This window comes from Typopeltis vanoorti, chromosome 6 (genome assembly GCF_054136105.1).
Source record: "Typopeltis vanoorti isolate ZY-2024b chromosome 6, IOZ_Tvanoo_1.0, whole genome shotgun sequence".
NCBI lineage: Eukaryota > Metazoa > Arthropoda > Arachnida > Uropygi > Thelyphonidae > Typopeltis > Typopeltis vanoorti.
The window spans coordinates 135093288-135113715 of NC_143554.1; the positions used below are offsets into that span (position 1 = coordinate 135093288).

Consider the following 20428-nt stretch of genomic DNA (forward strand, 5'->3'; position numbering starts at 1 on the left):
ATTTGTTCTAATTTACATAACAGAGTTCCATGAGGTATTCTCTCTAAGGAGTGGTTGTCAAGGTCTTGGAGAAAGTAGTCAAGGGAAAAATACAGGAATGGATTGAGGAAAATGAGACACTGTACGGGGGGTACAGCATGGCTCTGTGAAGGGTAGATCATGTCTCAGTAACTTGCTGAGACATGCTTACCCTTATCCAGTTCAGCCATCACTGTGTTTTATAACAGCGATGGCTGAACTGGATAAGGGTAATGGGTTTACAGTGATACTGCTGGACATGCCTAAGGCCTTTGTCAGGATACCACATGGAATTCTAATCCATAAACTGCACCATATGAGAATGGGTATAGGGTTGGTCAGATTGATAGGTGGGTGCTTGATGGAGAGATAACAGAGAGTAGTTTATTCAGGAGTAGAGTCGAAAAGATGGCCTGTGACTAGTGGTGTGCCACAGGGTCCTGTTCTTAGACCACTGCTGTTCAATTTGTTCATTAACGATATAGGGAAGGATCTAAGAGGAACAGTTCATTTGTTCGTTGATGCAGCAACGTTGGGTAGGGTAATAGTGAATACAGAAGATGTCAAAATCTTGCAAGATGATTTGGATACATTGGAGTTCTGGGCTAAGGAGAATGGATTTCAATTTAATGTGACAAAATGTAAGGTTATGCATTTTGGGATGAAAAGATTAGCAGCAGTATACCACATTGGTGGAACTGTACTCCAGGAGATTGATGAAGCCAGGGACGTGGGTGTATTGGTGGACAGGGAGATGAAGTTTAGGGGGAACATTGCAAAAGTGGCTAAATCAGCTCATCAAATCACTTGGTTGTTTAAAAATACTTTGACGAATAGAGACAAGCAAGTTATTGTCCCTCTGTACCGAGCCTTGATAAGACCGCATTTCGACTGCTGTACCCAGATTTGGTCACCTAGGTTTCTTCTTGATAGGAAGGACGTGGAGAGGATCCAGAGACGAGTGACCAAGATGATAGCAGGTCTATGGAATGAACCTTATGAGAACAGGTTGAAGATTTGTGGGTTGCAGAAATTGGTTGATAGGCGGAAAAGGGGAGATATGATTGTGACATTCAAATTGCTGAAGGGTTTCTATAGGATTAATTCAGAGGATATTTTTGAGATCAGGACTGGTGTTGGGAGAACTAGGGGACATCTATGGAAGCTGGGCAAGAGTGTGGTTAGCAAGGGTGTTAGAGCTGGGTTCTTTACTTTTAGAGTGGTAATTGAGTGGAATAAGCTGCCAGAGTCTGTTGTGGGTGTGATGACAGTGAATGAGTTCAAGGCAAGGTATGATAGATACTGTGAGAATGCCGAATAGTTGTGTGGACATGATGTTTAGGACCTCCCTCGATGAGTCTGGGGAACTCCCTAGAGTCACGTGTAATAATAATAATAATAATAATAATAATAATAATAATAATAAACCTTTGCAAAATACAGACAAATCATTATGTAGCAACTCAGCTGTTACGCTTTTATAAAAAAAAGTTAGTAAATTACTGAGGCATCAGCGACTCTTCCAAAGCCATGTTGATCCATGTTGACATTATCACCATCGTCAATGCATTCCGTGCCTGGTGGCACATAAGACTGCATGTTGATATTTTTGAAAAAAATTTCACGAATACATCAAATGTTGCAGCGCATTTATAGTATGTTGATCAGTGTTAACTTATGTACTCTAGACATAATTTTGTTCTGTTTATTTTACCATGGGAATGGAACGACTCAAACCAAAAATCGAAACAATTTGACAGATTTTAGTAAAATAATAAATATAAGTCCTCTTATACTTTTATCTGCAACTGTGCAGATAAAATATAAAATAAAAATTAGCCCAGCCACTGGGGAGGGTAAATTATCCCATCTGAGTGCTGGTCCCAAGCCCAGATAAATGGAGAGGATTGGCGTCAGGAAGGGTATCCGGCCATAAAAACATGCCAAAAACAGGAATGAAATGTCGAATAACAGAGAAAGGACAACGGCTACGGCGTAAGCGATGCGCAGTTCTGTCGCCCGAGGACTGTGAGAAGTGGGCTTGGGCTACCGAACCAAGGACAGGTTTGGCTAAAGAAGCGAGTTCAACAGAAAGAGAGAGTGTGTAAAGTAAGAATCGGGTCGCTGAATGTGGATGCAATGAATGGGAAGAGTGGGGAGATCGTAGACATGATGTGAAGAAGGAAGCTGAAGATCTTGTGCGTGCAGAAGACAAGGTGGAAGGGCAATAAAGCAAAGGAGCTGCGGAAGGATATAAACTGTTTTACAGTGGGGTGAATGAGAATGGAAGAAACGGAGTTGGAATCATCATCGACAAGGAGCTGAAGGGTGTAGTCTGCAGGGTGTGCCGGAAGAACGATCTGATTATGAGTGTTAAATTTCAGATTGGAGAAAGCGTGGTTGTAATACTGGTAGATACGCTCCACAAGTAGGTTGTGATGAGGAGAAGAAAGAAGCATTCTGGAGAGAATTAGACCAGGTAGTAATGGAAATCCCTGATGGTGAGAGAGTAATCGTCGGAACAGACCTGAATGTGGTGAACAAAGGGTGCACGGGGGTGAAAGTGAAAGTGGTGAAAGAAATGAAGAAGGTAAAAGAATCGTAGAGCATGCTGTGGCCTTCGACCTGGCTATAGCTAACACGTGGTTTAAGAAGAGAGTTGGACACCTGATAACTTATAAGAGAGGGGATAGAATGAGTCAGATTGACTATATTATGTGCAGAAGGAAACATCTGAAGGAGGTGAAAAACTGCAAAGTGATTAACGGAGAAAGTGTAGCGGCACAGCACAGGTTGGTTGTGGTAGACTGTGATATAAAAGGGGAAAAGAAGAATAGACGCAAGTGGCTGAAAGATAGGAAAATAAAGTGGTGGAAATTGGAAGAGGAAGGTCCAAGGAATGAGTTTAAAGAAAATGTATAGGAAGGAATGAAGTTACCAGAGGATGTGGAAGAATGGTGGGACGTAAATAGTCGGAATATTAGAAAAATTGGAGAAGAGGTGCTCGGTATAACATCAGGAAACGGGCCACCCGAGGATAAGGAGGCATGACGGTGGATTGAGGAGATGCATTTGGAGATCAGGGAAAAGAAAAAGGCAAAGAAAAATGGGGCATGACTGAAACCAGAGCCGACAAGGAGGCATATAGATTAGCGAGGAAAAGAGCAAAGAGAGCTGTGGCAAGGGCGAAGGCGATGGCAGTTGAAGAGGTTTATGAAGTACTGGAGAGAAACGGTGGTGAAGCTAAGTTGTTGAGAATAGCGAAAGCTAGAGATAAGGTCTCAAAAGACATAACATCAGTTAAACAGATAAACGACGCCACAGGAAGTACCACAAGAGGAGGACAAAATCAGAGGAAGATAGGAAGAATATTTTTAATCTACTAAATGAGGAGAATCCCAGAGAGAGGTGTGAGGATGGAGAGGCAAACGAAGGATCGACGCAGGACATAAACAGAGAGGAAGTGTATTGGGCACTGAGAAAAACGAAGAATAGAAAGGTTGTGGGGACGGACCAGATACCTGGAGAAGTGTGGAGAAGCTTGGGCAGCGAGGGAGTAGACATGTTATGGGATCTGATGATCCCATAACATGTCTACTCCCTCGGAAATATCCCAACAGGAAAAGATACCAGAGGAATGGAGGAAAAGCATTCTTGTCCCAATGTACAAGGGAAAAGTAGATGTTCAAGATTGTAGCAACTATAGAGGGATCAAGCTGATGTCACACACGTTGAAGGATACAGTGGGAAACAAAAATTGGTGAGGAGCCGTTTCGATTTATGCAGGAAGAGGGACAATTCATGCAATATTTGCGCTAAGGTGATTGATGGAGAAATATGGGGAGATGAGGGGGATCTACATATGGTGTTTATAGACCTGGAAAAGGCGTATGACAGAGTGGCCAGACAGGAGGTATGGAGGTGTATGAGGAAGAAGAGGGTGTCGGAAAAGTACATGATGTTGGTGAAGGAGATGTATGAAGGAGCGAAAACTCAGGTCTGGTCTAGTGTCGGCATGACAGACGGGTTCCCCATTGTCGTAGGGCTCCATCAGGGATCAACTCTGAGCCCCTACCGCGTGGATTTGGTCATGGATGTACTAGTGGAGGACGTCAAGAAGGAAGCGCCAGGGAGCATGTTTGCCGATGATATTGTTCTCTGCGAATAAAAGTCCGAAAACAAAATTTCGCAGAAATTTTGTTTTCGGGCTTTTATATCGTATTCAGTGTCCATAATATAAGAGCCAAGATATTTGAAGATGTGTACATTTTCGATTTTGTAGTTAAGGTGATATAAGGAACCATCAGCCAAAATGGATAGAACTGTAGTTTTGGAAAAATTAATTTTTAATCCCACCATGATGGTGAGGATAATACGTTCATCCACATGTTGTTGAATCTGGATCAAGTAAGACAACACGACATCATCTGCATTGATGAGTTCTTGCAACTTGACACTTTCTTGATTGAAGTGTAATTCAATGCCAAAATGTGAGTTAGTTTGTTGAAAGATGTAATCCAATGCGATAATAAAGAGAAAGGGGACGAGAATGTCCCCTTGCAAGACTCCAATAGAGATAGGAAATAGGTCGGTTAACATTCCATCGACTAGGACTTGTGCTTGAAGCCCTTATAAAATTTAGCATGTATAACATTATTATTATTACTATTATTAGTAGTAGTAGTAGTAGTACGGGCAACTCCAAGGAGTCCTTAAACTCATCGAGGGAGGCTCTAACATCATGTCAAGAACAAATATTCAACATTCATACAGTATCTATCATACTTCGCCTTGAACTGATTCAGAGTCATGGCACCCACAACAGACTCTGGCAGCTTATTCCACTCATTCATCACCCTCCAAGTAAAAAACCTAGCTCTAATACCCCTGCTAACCATGCGCTTGCCCAACTTCCATGGATGGTCCCTAGTCCTCCCACCACCAGTCCTATTCTCAAAAATATCTTCTGAATTAATCTTATAGAAACCCTTCAGTAATTTGAATGTCTCAATCATATCACTGCTTTTCCACCTATCAACCAATTTCTCCAACCCACAAATCTTCAACCTGTTCTCATAAGGTTCATTCCATAGACCTGCTATCATCTTCGTTACTTGTCTCTGAATCCTATCCACCTCCCCAATCAAGAAGAAACCCTGATGCCCAAATTTGGGCATAGTAGTCTAGGTAGGGTCTTATCAAGGCTCTGTACAGAGGAACAATAGCCTGTTTGTCCCTGCTCGTCAAAGTATTTTTCAGCAACCAAGTGATTTGATGAGCTGATTTAGCCACTTTTGCGATGTGTCCCCTAAACTTCAACTCCCTATCTGCCAACACTCCCAAATTCCTGGTCTCGTCAATCTCCTGAAGTACGGTTCCACCAATGTGTTATACTGCTGCTAATCTTTTCACGCCAAAATGCATAACCTTACATTTTGCCACATTAAGTTAACATCCATTCTCCTTAGCGCAGCCCTCCTAACTATTCAAATCATCCTACAAAATTTCAATATTCTGGGCATTCACTATTGCTGTACCCAACTTTGCATCATCAGCAAACAAATGAACAGTTCCTCTCAGATCCTTTCCTATATCGTTAATGAACAAAATTAAACAGTAATGTCCAAGAACAGAACCCTGCAGCACACCACTAGTCACAGGCCGTCTTGGACTCTCCTCCTGAATAAACCACTCTCTGATATCTCTCCATCAACCACCCTATCCATCTCGCCAATCCTATATCCATCCCCATATGCTACAGTTTACTGATTAGAATTCCATGTGGTATCCTGTCATAGGCCTTAGCAAGGTCCAGTAGGATCACTGTAAACCCATTACCCTTATCCAGTTCAGCCATCACTGTGTTATAAAACGTGAGCAAGTTACTGAGTCATGATCAACCGTTCACAAAACCATGCTGTCTCCCAATACAGTATCCAATTTTCATCTATCCATTCCTATATTCTTCTCTTGACTATTTTCTCCAAGACCTTGACAACGATTTCTGATATGTTGATCGGTGGTAATTTACAACAGCAGACTTGGAACTGCTAAATGCTAAACTGCTAAATATGCTAAATTTTATAAGATTCCTTCTATCTCAAAATTATTGCAAGACAATAGCGACGTTCTGCTCCTCAAAATGGTTTACCTGTGACAAAATGTAGGAACTGTAGTTTAAGATCTATATAGCCAGTCCCAGAATAACTTATGTAATTAGGGCTAGACGGCCTCGCTTAACAGCTTTCGGGAGTAAAAGACGTTAGCAGATTTATTGCTCATGGACGGAAGAACAAAACGTATGTAATAAGTACTTACACATTTTGGCAGCCCTAAAAATCCTTTTAGAAATAATAAACCAACCGTTTTCCGTTACTGCTCGATAGCAGTGTTTAAAAATAATAAATAAAAAGTAAAATTTGGCACTATGATTGTTTTCATTTTTCTGAAGACAAAGACTCATCGAAGAAAATATTTTTAAAGTCAAAGTGTGACAAGTTATTACAATTAACCATTTCTGCCTATCTCTGTTGGCATTGTTCATATACTTCATAAAGTATATCTATGCAAATAGGGTATATGCAGTCTCCCATTGGTAGATTCCCAAGTTCAAAACTTTACACTAAACGACGATAAACTACTTCTTTCCATTCTTTTAATTAACCATTTTTCCAGATTAATCAGATCTTTTTGAAGAGTCACTAAATATACTAAATTTTATAGCTTCACATCCTCTGCAAACAACAGATCTGTTTGCAGTCCAGTGATAATATTGTGCATAGTAAAGGTTTTAGAACTGATCCTGTAGAACTCCCATTTTTTAACGCGTTCATTCTCCTTGACATACACACGCACGCACGCACGCACACGCACACACGCACACGCGCGCGCACGCACACACACACACACACACACACACACACACACACACACACACACACACACACACACACACACACACACACACACACACACACACACACACACACACACACACACACACACACACACACACACACACACACACTGTTACAACTTAAATATCAACTTGTCAGGTCAGAAATCTACCAAAGGCTTTTACAAAATCCAGAAAAATTATAGTATTTGAATTTCCCTCATCAATCACCACTGTTTTACTTTTTTTATAAAAGACAAATAGATTACTTTGATTACAGATTCCCCTTACTTTACAAACCCATAACTCTCACAGAGAATATTTTGCGCATTTTCTCAAGTATATATAGAACGTTTTAGCTCAGTTAGTTTCGACTATGCCCTTTTGGAAATACATGGGTTCGAATTCTGTCTAGGATGCGAAATATTTTTGTCAGGCGTTTTCAATTGAAGGTGAATTATCCGACCTCATACGGAGGTAACAGGGTTTTTCTTCCCGTAAACTCGGGGTTTTCATCTCTTTTCATCCCCCAAACCATTAAAACACAAGGAATTAACAGACATGATCCAATGGCCTCATAACCCAAGTTGCTTTGGTAAATCCATATAAACTAAAGTAGGCTAAAATGAAGTCTATGTAGGAGCTCTTAATAGTTTCTCAAAAATCTTCACAACTAGAAAACAAAAAAAAAGTTAATAGTCTAGATCAGTGGTTCCCAACCCTATGTCCGCGGGCCCCATGGCGCCCGTTGACCAATTTGTGTGTGCCCGCCGCTGTTCAACCGTGAGCGGTATAGCTTGAAATAATCATGCAACAATTCATGGCATGCTATAAGACGCATGCGTTAATGACACATGACGAGTATTAAATGCATACAATGTAAAGTACACGCGCATTCGAAGTTGTTCATTCCAGTTTAAGAACTGGAATATCATCATATTCTCCTAATTATGAAGCACTGGCCAATGAAATGCAATGCCAAAGATCACACTAACTTAAATAATTAAATAAATCAGCTAACGCCTTTTATTCCCTTATAGGGAGTAGGCGAGGCCTTTTAACCCTATCTAGCTTTTGGAGACTGAGTGGGCAGTTCAATCTCCACCGGTAGCCAATCAGAGATAGCTTGCCCATGTCTAGCACTAATTATAGCAGCCTCCGATGAAGAGGCTGGCAAACAAGTGCTGCCATCTCTTGGTACCTAACCCTAACAAGATATGTTACTGTCTGACATAATGTGGGTACTACGGTCGATTTTCTTGAGTTTACGGGATGAAAAACCCGAGTTTCCGGGAGGAAAAACCCACTTGCCCGTGCCAGAGATCGACTAACTCGGGAATCGGTCGAAGAAAGGCTTAGAAAAGGTTCCTCCAGTCGGAGACTAGACTTGAACTTAAGTCTGACTTCAAGCGACCAAGCGCAGAGAACGCAAGCGCCACTTCTACTGAGCTACACAGGCCTCACACTAACTTACAGATATATATTTAAATTTTTATATAATTTAAAATTTTAAGTTATAAAACATTTGATTATAATGTAAACTTTGTATGTATTCAATTAACAAAAAAATTCAAAAAATTTGCTTGAAAAAATAGATGGTGCCCGTTGCCCTACCGGTATTTTAGAATGTGCTCTAGGAAACAAAAAGGTTGGGAACCCCTGGTCTAGATGTTCAGTTTTTTTTTAACAACCTTATGCACTCATTCATTATGGAGCACTTTATCTTCAAATGCTTCCAACGACTGTACTGCTTCATTCTAGTTTCTAAACCAATTATAACAACCTGCTTATAATTCCACATAAACTACTGTTTCCTTAAAGTATATTTTTGCATGTAGCGAAGACTGCATGACAGTTCGGTCACAATTAAATCCACTGATGCTATGACCAAATCTAAAACTTGATGTCGTACGCCTCTCTACCACAATACTGCAGATCTCTTTCCCTTAGGAATTCCAGAAATTTCGGTTTTTTTTTATCACATGCTGTTTCATCTATGCAATCTGTGTTATTAAAGATAAAATCTTCCATAACGATCCGCCATTTATCACATGAAAGCTAATTTGCCTTAAACATTTCCAAAACATACTATTATTATTATTATTATTATTATTATTATTATTATTATTATTATTATTATTATTATTATTATTATTATTATTATTATTATTAATTTGCCAATAATTATATATTATTTTATTTATTAAAATAAAATATAAATAACAGCATGAGACTAACTTTAGAAACCATTTAGGGTACAACAAGTTGAAAAAATCCCTTCAACTGAGATCTTCACACAAAAATTGATATATAATCCACTAATGCCGTTTGTTCCACAAACGAAGTAGGCCAGGTGTTTTATCCATATTTAAAACTATTGGACACTAAGGTGGGACTGTTAATCTTCATCTTTAGTCAATCACAGTTAGCTGGTCAAAACCATGAATGATTTTAAATGGCACTCATTGAAGAGATTATGGCATAAAACTCTCAATCTTATGGCAAAAAACAGTGCGAGATCGTGCTACCATAAGTTGCACGGATCGCGTGCAGCTTATGGTCGCCACAGGATCTCTACTCTTAAGGCAGTATGTTATTGTCTGAAATAGTGAGTTCTAATAGTCTATTTTCTTGAGTTATGGAATTAAAAATAACCGAAGTTTCAGAAGAAATTACCCTACTTGCCCCTACAGATCCGGAACAGACCAAGGAATGACTTAGAAAAAGTTCCTCTCGTCAGAGGCTAGAATGGAATTCTTCGAACGACATAGCACTATGGAAGTGTAAGGATTTTTGTCACAGACTTACGAATTCTCTTTAAACTGTGTACTGGTGGCGAGGAAGCGCTGCAGTCGTGACAGAAGCAGACGACGCTTAGGACTTCGTTAGCAAAGTTTCCGCTGTGTGTGGTATCCATTTTTTTTTTAAATGTGCCCAAAGTGAAAGAATAAGTACAACATTAGTGTTTGAAAGCAAATTATAATGTTTTTTTAGTTTCAAGAATCTTGTAAAGCAAGTTTGTTTCAAGTTTTTCAGAAATAAATAACATCACTTGTTACATCAGTGAAATGCGTATGAATGTGCTCTAAAAGTATACTTATAAGCGAGCATTCATTCTGCGTAATGATCAAGACTTTCACCAGCTTTACCACTCATCACAAGTCCGAGTTTTACTGGATGCAAACATCATTTCTGCAGGACTACACAGGTTTTTCTTTGAACATTCAAGATTCATCAGTATTATTATTATTATTATTATTATTATTATTATTATTATTAGCAAATAATAATTACAAATTATTTTATTTATTAAAATAAAATAAAAATAAAAACTTCAGAATCCTTATAGAATAGAGAATGTTGGAAAAAAATATTTAGAAAATCTCCAGCAATCTGAGTATGACAAGTATCTGCAGACAATATCTAAATATTGAATAATTCTTTGGGCATATATTTATATTTATTTAAAATTAGAACATTAAAGATTGATCAATGTGATTATAAAGGCATGTTTATTATTATTGTTATTATTACGCAACACCTCCAGGGAGTTCAAGGACTCATCATAGGAGGGCACACTACTGCACTACATCCAACTCACTATTTCTCCTGCTTAATCCTCTAACTACAATACACAGTTGCAGAATTATTTAGCCATTTAATAAGTAATGTATGTTAAGAAATGAAGTCAAAAAATTACGAAAATACAAAGATGAAGGGGGGGGGGGGATTATTTTTATGTTTGTGCCAGTTTAAAGGTTGCGAATCAATCCAGTTCTGGAAATAATAAAATAAACATTAACAGACATTGAAATATACGGTTTTGCAGAATTCTTCAAAACAGGATTTTTTTCATTCTGTTCTTAACATGACCTTTATAGAACACTACCACCATGAACGCGCGCGCACACACATACACAATGCTATCTGCCGCTTACCACAATTTGTCTTTAAATTACGTGTGTTCTCATGGCAAATTTACCTGTATGCGGGATGAAAAACCCGAGTTTCGAGAAGGAAAAATCCTGCTTCTGTGCCATATGGGATCGGTTAACTCAAATTCAATAGAAAAACCCGGTTATATAAAATACGTTTGCTGTTTTGTTTATTTATTATTTAATATTGTCATGCATGAAACTTGTAAAATTTATGGCACATCGAACTGCATTTATGCATACTCGTTTGTTTCCTTCTTGTCTACAGTTGGTGTGCATACCTTCTACAAAAACACAGATATTACAGATAAAAAGTGTAAACACAATTTTAAGTATTTTTATAACAATATTATTATTAATAATAATATTATTATTATTATTATTATACGTGACACCTCCAAGGAGTCCAAAGACTTATTGAACTTCTACACACAACTACCATCACCCCCATCTACAGCCTATCACCAAACAGTATTTTTTTTGTCGTAAATTGCGTATAACCTCTGTAATCTTGGGGTGACATATAATAAGTATATTTACTTATTGTATATACTATTATTATATATAATATATATTATATTTAATTATTTATTTAAAATGGTAATACTAATGATAGTGTCATTGCGATACATAGATATTCGCAATGGACTTAGAATTTAGATTGCATGCTTGTTAACTAGGAATCTGTGAAATTTATGTTTAAAACTTCTCAATATAATTCACTAATGAAAGTTTTTTTCATTATTTATTATACAAAATATATTTAATTTTCGATATATTTTGAAGCGTTGATATTTTTAAAGGATGTGATGCGTCTGTAATAAATGACAGACGAATGTGACGAAAGATCGAAATGTAAGTAGTAGCCAGTTCAATACTGATTTTTAAAAAAAATAATAATAATAATAATACATAACAATTTTCCTTTTTAATTATTATTACGCTTTATAGAACTAACGAACTTTATACAGTTTAACTTTCTAGAAATAATGGAATTTTATACGCCCAATAAATCTATTACTTTGTAAATATTAATACACTAATCTGGAATACCTGCATGAACGATAATGCACTCCTTAAGGAACCATTCAAAAAAACTTGATAAACACTGTTCTCTGGAAGGATGACTGTAGAGACTCGTGTAACAACAAGTGATTTTATGTAGCGGATCTCCTGTGTGCCATCATTTAGCAAACAGGAAACCTATTTTTGTATTTGCTACAAAAACAGGCATGTACCGAATGCATCATACTAGATATATATATATATATATATATATATAAACGCATGTTGTTATCGAGTATCGCAAAGTAGCTTAATTGCAGAATCATTTAGCCATTTAAGTAAGTAATGCATGTTAAGAAATGAAGTCAAAAATTTACGAAAATGCAAAATTGAAGGGGGTGGAATAATTTTTTATGTTTGTGCTAGTTTAAAGACTGCGAATCCAGTTCTGGAAAGAATAAACTAAACATTAACAAACATTGAAAAATACGGTTTTTACAGAATTTTTCAAAATTCTGTAAAATTCTGTAAAATAAAATCCTGTTAAGATGAAAAAGTCCTGTTTAGGACTTTTTCATCTTAACAGGACCTTTATAGATTTTTAATGCAACTCAACATACGTAAATTTTTTTAATTATTATTATTTTTTATCACATTATTATTTTTTTAATGGCACATTTGTAACATGTAAGGATTATTAGAAACACGTAGGCACAAGAATTAATAATTTTGATAGGTATGTTAATTACGACCACAAAATTAAAGTAAAAAAGATAACTAATACTGGCTATATTGGTCGTAAAGATTTAATACTAATACTAGTTTAATACTAGTTAAAGATTTAACTAGTCACCTACTAGTTAAACTAGTAAGTGACTAATAGTATTAAATCTTAGTTAAGTCTTAAATCTTAATTATTTTTATTGCATTAGTTTTGTGATCGAAATTAACATACTTATCAATTAGAACAATTTAAATGGAAGAAAGCCAAACTTCTGAATCAAGTTACGTTTCTAAAACAATAATATCATTCTGAAGTTTTTACTTTTCAAAGAACGTTTCCATTCTCGAAGAGCTAAACAGATCTATCGGAAAACGTCATTAGCTATGTTACATGAGAAAATACAATTCACAAGGTATGCTCTGAACCCAGTTGATTCTTTGTGTCTTGATTTACACTATCTAACAGCATAGATGCTCACCTGTGATCCCGTCTAGGTAATATGATCAACGATACGTACAATAAAACTTATCTTAGCACCAAAAACAGGGATATCAAGAAATTTAACGCTTTATACGAGAAGATTTTAATCGAGAGTTGCCCTGCCCGATGATAAGGTACTGTTCATCTTTTCGGTTCACAACTTGACACATGCAGAAACTAGCATCTTAAAGAAAGGGTTTAATTTTGCAGTCGAGCCAGAGCACATTCCTGAAATAGATATTATGTGTAATAGATGAGGGCCCTTTACTTTCTACCTGAACCTGTTGCAAATGACATTAGATTAAAGATTGCAATTTTTCTCTCGTCTTCTTGTCCTCCTAAAAGGAATATCAGCTCCTTAGAAAAATGAGCGCTGTCTAATTTAAATAAGAATAAAGATAGTGTTTAAGGCTTACAAAGACAATTCAACTGTGATCTTGAATACGACGGATTATATTGCCAAATTTTCAATTTTACTTTCTGATACCCCTACTTACTCTCAGTTAGATTATGACCTTATTTGGATAAATCATGTAGAAATAACATCCTTTTACGCAACATGACCACATTGCCCACGGATCTTAAGAAAAAATTGAAATCCGTGTATCCGTTAACTCCACGTTTATATGGATCGGCAAAAGTACACAAGACCAATATTACTCTTCGATCAATCGTAGATGGTATTAACTCGCCAACTTATTTGTTATCAAAACATCTTGCTCATCTTCTAAACGAGCTCATTAGACACGGGCTTATATCAAAAATACGCAACACTTTATAGAAAAAGGAGAAATTTATATCTCATGAACAGACATTCTAGCTAGGTTGGAGGTTGGATATTATATCGCTATTTACAAATGTTCCTGTGAAGGAAGTTATGGTACTTATAGATAATCTGTTTCCTCAAGACATCTCTTAACTCTATAAACACTGTCTCAACTCAATGTTTTCCCCGATGGGATGGAAAAATCTACAAACCACTTTCTAGCCTTGCAATGGGAAGCTCTCTATCTCCTTGTCCGGGCTTATTCATGGAAGGAAAAGTTCGAAAATTATGTCTTGTTATCTACAAATTCTAAACCGTCAATTTCGTGGAGATATATAGAAGACATATTCATAATACGGAAACACAGTGTAGCTGAGTTATATGATTTTCTGGCATCTATTAACTCCTTCCACCATAAAATCAAATTCACCTTAGAACTTGAGAATGAAAGAAAATGACTTTTTCTAGACATTTTAATTACGAAGCAAGCAGACGAAGGCATTTCTCTTAGTATGTACCGACCCACACAGGTCGTTCTCTACATTTCTCCTGTTGCACCATATATCATATCTAGTGATCAGCAATGGATATCCTAAAAAAATAGGATATCCATTGCCACAAAGAATACTACTCTCTAATCCCTCTCCATAACAAATGCATTATATTCAATTCAGAACTTCAATTTTCATCCCTTTTGTTGGCGAACTTTAGCAAAAAATTGCTAATCTCCTAAAATCTCATGACATTCAAGTAGCATTCAAACCAATTATGACATTACGAAATCTGTTATGCTCACCCAAGAACCACAACTCTTTCAGCAAACATCCTGGAGTTTACATCCCATATTCTTGTGGCCTTATTTAATTACATAGGACAAACTTCGAGAAGTTTAGAAATAAGACAAAAGGATCATATTAGTGACGTCAACAACAACATTGAGGACAGTTCAGGATTGGCATTCCATTTCTCCAGCACTCACCACAACACTGAATGGGATAAGAGTTCCATGCCATACATAGTGTTGTATGGCATGGAACTCTTTTGGCGTACCCGGAATCTTTGGTAGACGGGGCGACATTTTTTGTCCCCCTCTCCCCCCATTCCAAAAAAACAAAAAAAAAAACATCTGTTTTAACTTTCAAGACATTTTATTTTACATCTGCGGCACTTAACATTTACGTAATGTTCAATAACTTTGTCAAAGTTTATCTTGCTGGCATAATTATTTTCTATAGAAAGTATGGATAAATTACTTAGTCTCTCTTCTGTCATGTTGGACTGCAGGTAACTTTTTATTAATTTTAATTTAGAAAAATTTCTTTCACAAGAAGCCACTGATACACAAATAGTTAAAAAAGTCTTAAACGCAGTGAAATATTTGGAAGAGATTCCACAAAATCCCACTCTACAATGAACTGTAATACTAAGAGCTGTCCATTTTTCTGCTTCTTGTTTGCTGATATTAACAGCTGTTAGATGTTGCTGGAATCTTTTTATTTCAGGAATTATATCTTCGCTTTCAAATTCATCATAGACATTTGTTAAATTGCGGATGCAATTTTCGAAATCTTTTTCTGTGCCATGTATTAAAATATTGGGTTGTAGAATCCTAAAAATCGTCATTATTTCATCCATTGCTCTGTTACGGGTACATAATTCTAGAAAAAAGCGATCGAGGTACACAAACATTGATCTTCTCACCTCCTCTTGGTGTAAGACCAACATTGTCCAACAATTCTCCCAGCATTTTTCTTTTTAGTCTTTTTCTGCCCCTTTTTTCTATAGTAATGTCTAATTTATCGCATTTTGTTGTTGCATATGCGATTGCTCTATTCACCATTCCTTCTCGTTCATTTTCAAGAAAAAGTTTCAGATTTTCAAGTCTTGCACTACATTTTTCTAAACTTATTCCGCTAGTTTGCATGTATTTTTGAATACTATTTACTTCTAAAATTTCATTCCAAAAAGACAGATAACACAAAAAAGTAAACTCTCAAATTGCACCAAGTAAATTTTGAGCTGATCTTCGTGTGTGTCAATATTTTCTTTTATATCACATAGTGCTTCTAAACTTAAAATTAACTTTTAGATATTATATCTTGCAGTATGAACTGCTTCATAGTGAGCACTCCATCTTGCGTCTGATAATTTTTTTAATGTTAGTCCTACATTTTCCTTCAATACCTCCCAACGGTGAGTTGAACTTGGAAAAAAAATGAATATAATTTTTCCAAAAGTGTAAAAAAGTTACACAAGTAGAAATGCTTCCAAAAGCATGAACTCCACAAAGATTAAGTGAGTGATTTGCACATGGCATAAATAACGCTTTAGAATCGATACTTTTTATTTTACATTGAACTCCATCATGCATTCCAGGCATAGTTGCAGCATTATCATATCCCTGGCTACGGCATAGGTTGATGTCGTGTGTCTTCTTCTAATTTCTTCAGAATATCAGAAGTAATATCATTTGTATATTTTCCTGAGATAGAAAAAAAAAAACTAAGAATCACTCCTTTACTTCAACTTTTCCATTCTCGATGTGCACGTATCTGATAACTGCACACATTTGATCCACGTGAACTACATCAGGAATACTGTCGAAAAGGATCCGGTAATATTTAGCCTTTTTTTTTATTTAGCCATCTTCTAATTTCTTCAGAATATCAGAAGTAATATCATTTGTATATTTTCCTGAGATAGAAAAAAAAAAAAAGAATCACTCCTTTACTTCAACTTTTCCATTCTCGATGTGCACGTATCTGATAACTGCACACATTTGATCCACGTGAACTACATCAGGAATACTGTCGAAAAGGATCCAGTAATATTTAGCCTTTTTTTTTATGTCCGCCAATATTTTGTCTTTTACATGGTTTCTAGTAATTTATGAATTCAATTTGGATTCTGAGAGATTGAGCTGTATCTCGTATATTATGTAAAGCACGATGTTCATTTCTTAATAAATGTTCTTTTAGAACAGGGTCATAATGAGATAGAAACTGAATTAACTCCAAAAAATTTCCTTTATTTGTCGCTGACGAATCTTTATGACTTCGAAGAGGAAGATTTTGACGAGCTAAAAAGCGAATTCCATCCAAAACTCTCTTCAAAACATCCTTCATTCTTGTCTTTTCCTTAATAATTTGATCTCGAGTAACTTGATCTGTAATCTTATTCGCTTTTAACCTTGTTGCTAAAATTTTCCACATTTCTAAGCAATTAAGATGTTGTTCCGAAGTTTCATGTTGTGAAATCTTTGGATTTAATTTCCACCATTTATTAAAACCATTCACAAAAAACTCGATACTCTAGTTGTATCACCGCATGCAAATAAACGGCAACAAAAATAGTATAATTTTTTTGCTGTCCGAGAATAAACCATCCAAGTTCTAAGAACATTTTCACCATTTGGTAGGTCTTTATAAAGCCATGATTTTGTAAGTTGGCGACGATCTCCTTTAATTCCTATTCCAGATCTATCTGTTGCATCAAAAGGTCCATCTTTATTTTGAAATACTTCACTTCCTTGGTTAATAATATCAATTTTAATTTCGTCTGGTACTCGGATTGGCCATGCAGCAACATCGCAGAATATTTCAATTGTGTTTCTCCATTTCATTTCCTTACTATCGACGTTCTTTACTTGTTGTTCTATTGCTTCTGTCGTATTGAGTTCAATATTCTTTTTACCATCAATATTTTTCTTATCCTGCTGGACTATTTGTTTCAAAGTATCTTCCATTTCTTGCAGTTCATCCGCCACCATTTCTTCTATTTCACCTGCTATGGTTGAAACTGATGTCGCTGGCATTATGTATTTTATAATAGCTCCCGACATATTTGTAACAGCTTCTTCTTTCATTTTTTTATTTTTCTTCTTTGATATCCACTTGGTCTTTGTCGTTTCATGTTCCTATAATTTTTAAAATAGGGTTTGATTAGTGTTTGACTAGTATAGATTGTATCGATCAGAAGAAAATCAACAAATAATAGTAGAAAAAAGTTTTGAATTTGTACTTTTAAAAACTGTACTTACGACTGTATCTGCTATGTAGTACAAACACAAAAATACTTATTCTTTCAAGTTTGTTTATAATCGGCCTATTTTCAACACACAGTATTCTATCACCGACTATAAACACAAAAATACGAATGTGTACACTTACATGTTTGGATAAATAATGTGTGATTTTATTATGAAATTGTTCCGCTGGTCTTCGCCTTGCTTTGATTGGTTTTAAAACAATAAAATTTTAAATTTTAAAATAGTCAAGTTTATTGGTTGTTTTCAATCAAGGTCACGCTTATTTCTGCCTTAACATCACATCCCCACTAACCGTAAATTAGAATGATGTTATACGCCCTCTAGCTTTGACGTTGCAATAATACAAAAGTAACTAAACAAAATTCGCGCGTTTTGATTTGAATTCGAATTAACTATCTACATATTGTATACGTATGTCATATTTAGCACCATATTTTTTTAAAAATTATTTCCGAATATCAATAATATTAAATAATTTTTAAGAACTGAAAATGATACAAAAATTTTTATACAAATATATGGTGAATAGTAATGATATCCCATGCCCTTGGTCCCCATTCAGCTTGGTGCCCGGGGAGGACCGCCCCCCACTCTGGTTACGCCACTGAGAAAGACTACAGCTCCTGCAACATCAAAGAGGCTACAGTGGTAATCACTCACAAGGTACCCTAAACAGAAAACAAAGGATGGTTCTGTATGACATTTGGAAGTCATTCATCAAATCTCTAAACACATCAGAGTTTAATTTCTCTGCAAACTATCGGACGCACCTGTTGAACAATGACTGACTATGTGCCAACATCCGCGCTCCACGTATTTCTATCGTACTTGTGCAACGGTTCCTATGCGTTCGGTATTTTTTTAGTAATGTATTGATTCATAATCAACGCTTGTTGTTTATTTATATTTGTATATTCATTCCAAACCCAGATAAAGTCACTAGTTTATGTGGCGAAACTAGTAGGTGACTAGTAGTATTAAAACTTTACGACCAAATGTACCCAGTGTTAGTTATTTTTTATTAAATTAATAATTTTATAACTGCAAATATTTTGGCCTAATTAACAGGCCATCCAGTCATTCAAAAGGTGGAGCACAGATAATGGAATGTAAACACCATGCTCGGTCTCTAGAGTATATTTTGCTAGATTATCCTTAATAATTCTTCATTTGAATATGCTATAGATTTCCAACATTTCATGGCGGAATTTTCATTAAAAAAAGATTATTTATTCTATTTGAGTCAGATTTTGCAGACATCCTCAGGGCTTTATTTCAAATTTGCTCAAAATCAATCAAACAATGTGACATCTAGGAACATTTTCAGAAGACGTAATCTTGACGGACCCCCCCCCCCCCATCCATCCATCCATTTGAGCGCATCTGACTAAAATAAAGTCGGCAGATTCAAGAATGGTGTAGAATGAATACCTATATCAGATTTGATCGACCTTGATGAGATATTTTCATTTCATGTGGGGGGGGGGAATCGGAAAGGAAACTGTAGAATTTTAAAAAATAGCTGTTTCTGTTTCTACAAACTTAAAGGAAAGCAGAGGAATGTCATTTCAGTAGAAGGGAACCCATGAAAATACTCATAGAGAAATGATTAGAAGGTCTTATCAGAGAAGAGTTATCTATTTAAGTGATAGCCTGTGTGTGTGTCACAATCATTTTTCGGGAGATTTTAGTGTCCCCATTTCAAATGTGAAACCAGTATTCAAAGGATTAGGCGTTTATATACTATAGTGTCTCCAATGGAAGCGGACACTAATTATTTTGGAGGCTGCAATGGTAATACATTTGTATCAGAAAAAGCTAAAAGTGTATATTAGCCCAACAAGTGAAATATGATATTGTCTGGAGATTTTAATATCACCAAAGCTATTGAGAACTAAAGTGAAGCGAGATCTTCTTGCAAGAAATAAGATAAGACTGTTTTTGGTAGCATCGAAGTTCATATTATTGTCCTCATTAAGGCATAGGTCAGGGAAGAAACTGATGCTTGAAATATTTGACAACTATATGGTTTTCTTAGAGGAGAGGAATATATTATCATTCAAAACATTATACATAGAATTTTGAAGTTAGTGAATGAAAGTCATTTATGCAAAGGATGAGGATGTGGTTTATCGGTCATTTTTGACTGTTTTTCAAGTTGCTTATTCCTTTCATTAATTTGATAACTCAAGTACTGGAAGAGAAATCTGAATAGAGGAAACCCTCAACATTTAATGAATGTCTAGCGATTTAATCATCAAACTGCAAAGAATCTTAGAATCACCTATTCCTGCATCTCTTAATATAAGGGGTAGGCAATTTCCAAGATGAAATCGTCTACCAGCTATGCAGAAGTTGGAGGATAATAATATCAGAAGATCATCGTTTTCTTTAGGTGATGTTTTGATAGTATCCTCTGGATGTTAGGTAGGTAGAACAATGCGTGAGAAGCGCAGACAATATTCTTTGTGAAAAACTGGAAGGCTGAGTTCAGTAGGAAGTACGTTTTCTTGAATTGGCTCTTCCAGACTTTGAATTTATGTTTTTGTTCATTCAG

At 36.1% G+C, this 20428-nt stretch overlaps 2 protein-coding genes across 2 annotated transcripts in view; both read right to left on the reverse strand.

Moving 5' to 3' along the window:
* LOC150105965 (proton-coupled zinc antiporter SLC30A1-like) overlaps positions 1-12004 on the reverse strand; it is an 89299-nt gene extending 77295 nt beyond the window's left edge. The window contains exon 1 of the mRNA XM_090393726.1: positions 11902-12004. The gene's annotated coding sequence lies outside the window, so the exon portion shown is untranslated. The remainder of the gene's footprint in view (positions 1-11901) is intronic.
* A 5111-nt stretch (positions 12005-17115) lies between these two features.
* On the reverse strand, positions 17116-17688 carry LOC150105966 (uncharacterized). Its single transcript, XM_090394601.1, has one exon. The coding sequence runs from the start codon at positions 17686-17688 to the stop codon at positions 17116-17118; it is 573 nt and encodes a 190-aa protein (XP_090250727.1).
* Positions 17689-20428: the final 2740 nt, after the last annotated feature.

Bases quoted from the DNA above. Each gene is read 5' to 3' on its own strand.
- LOC150105966 (XM_090394601.1), bottom strand. From the start codon at position 17,688: ATGAAAGAAGAAGCTGTTACAAATATGTCGGGAGCTATTATAAAATAC.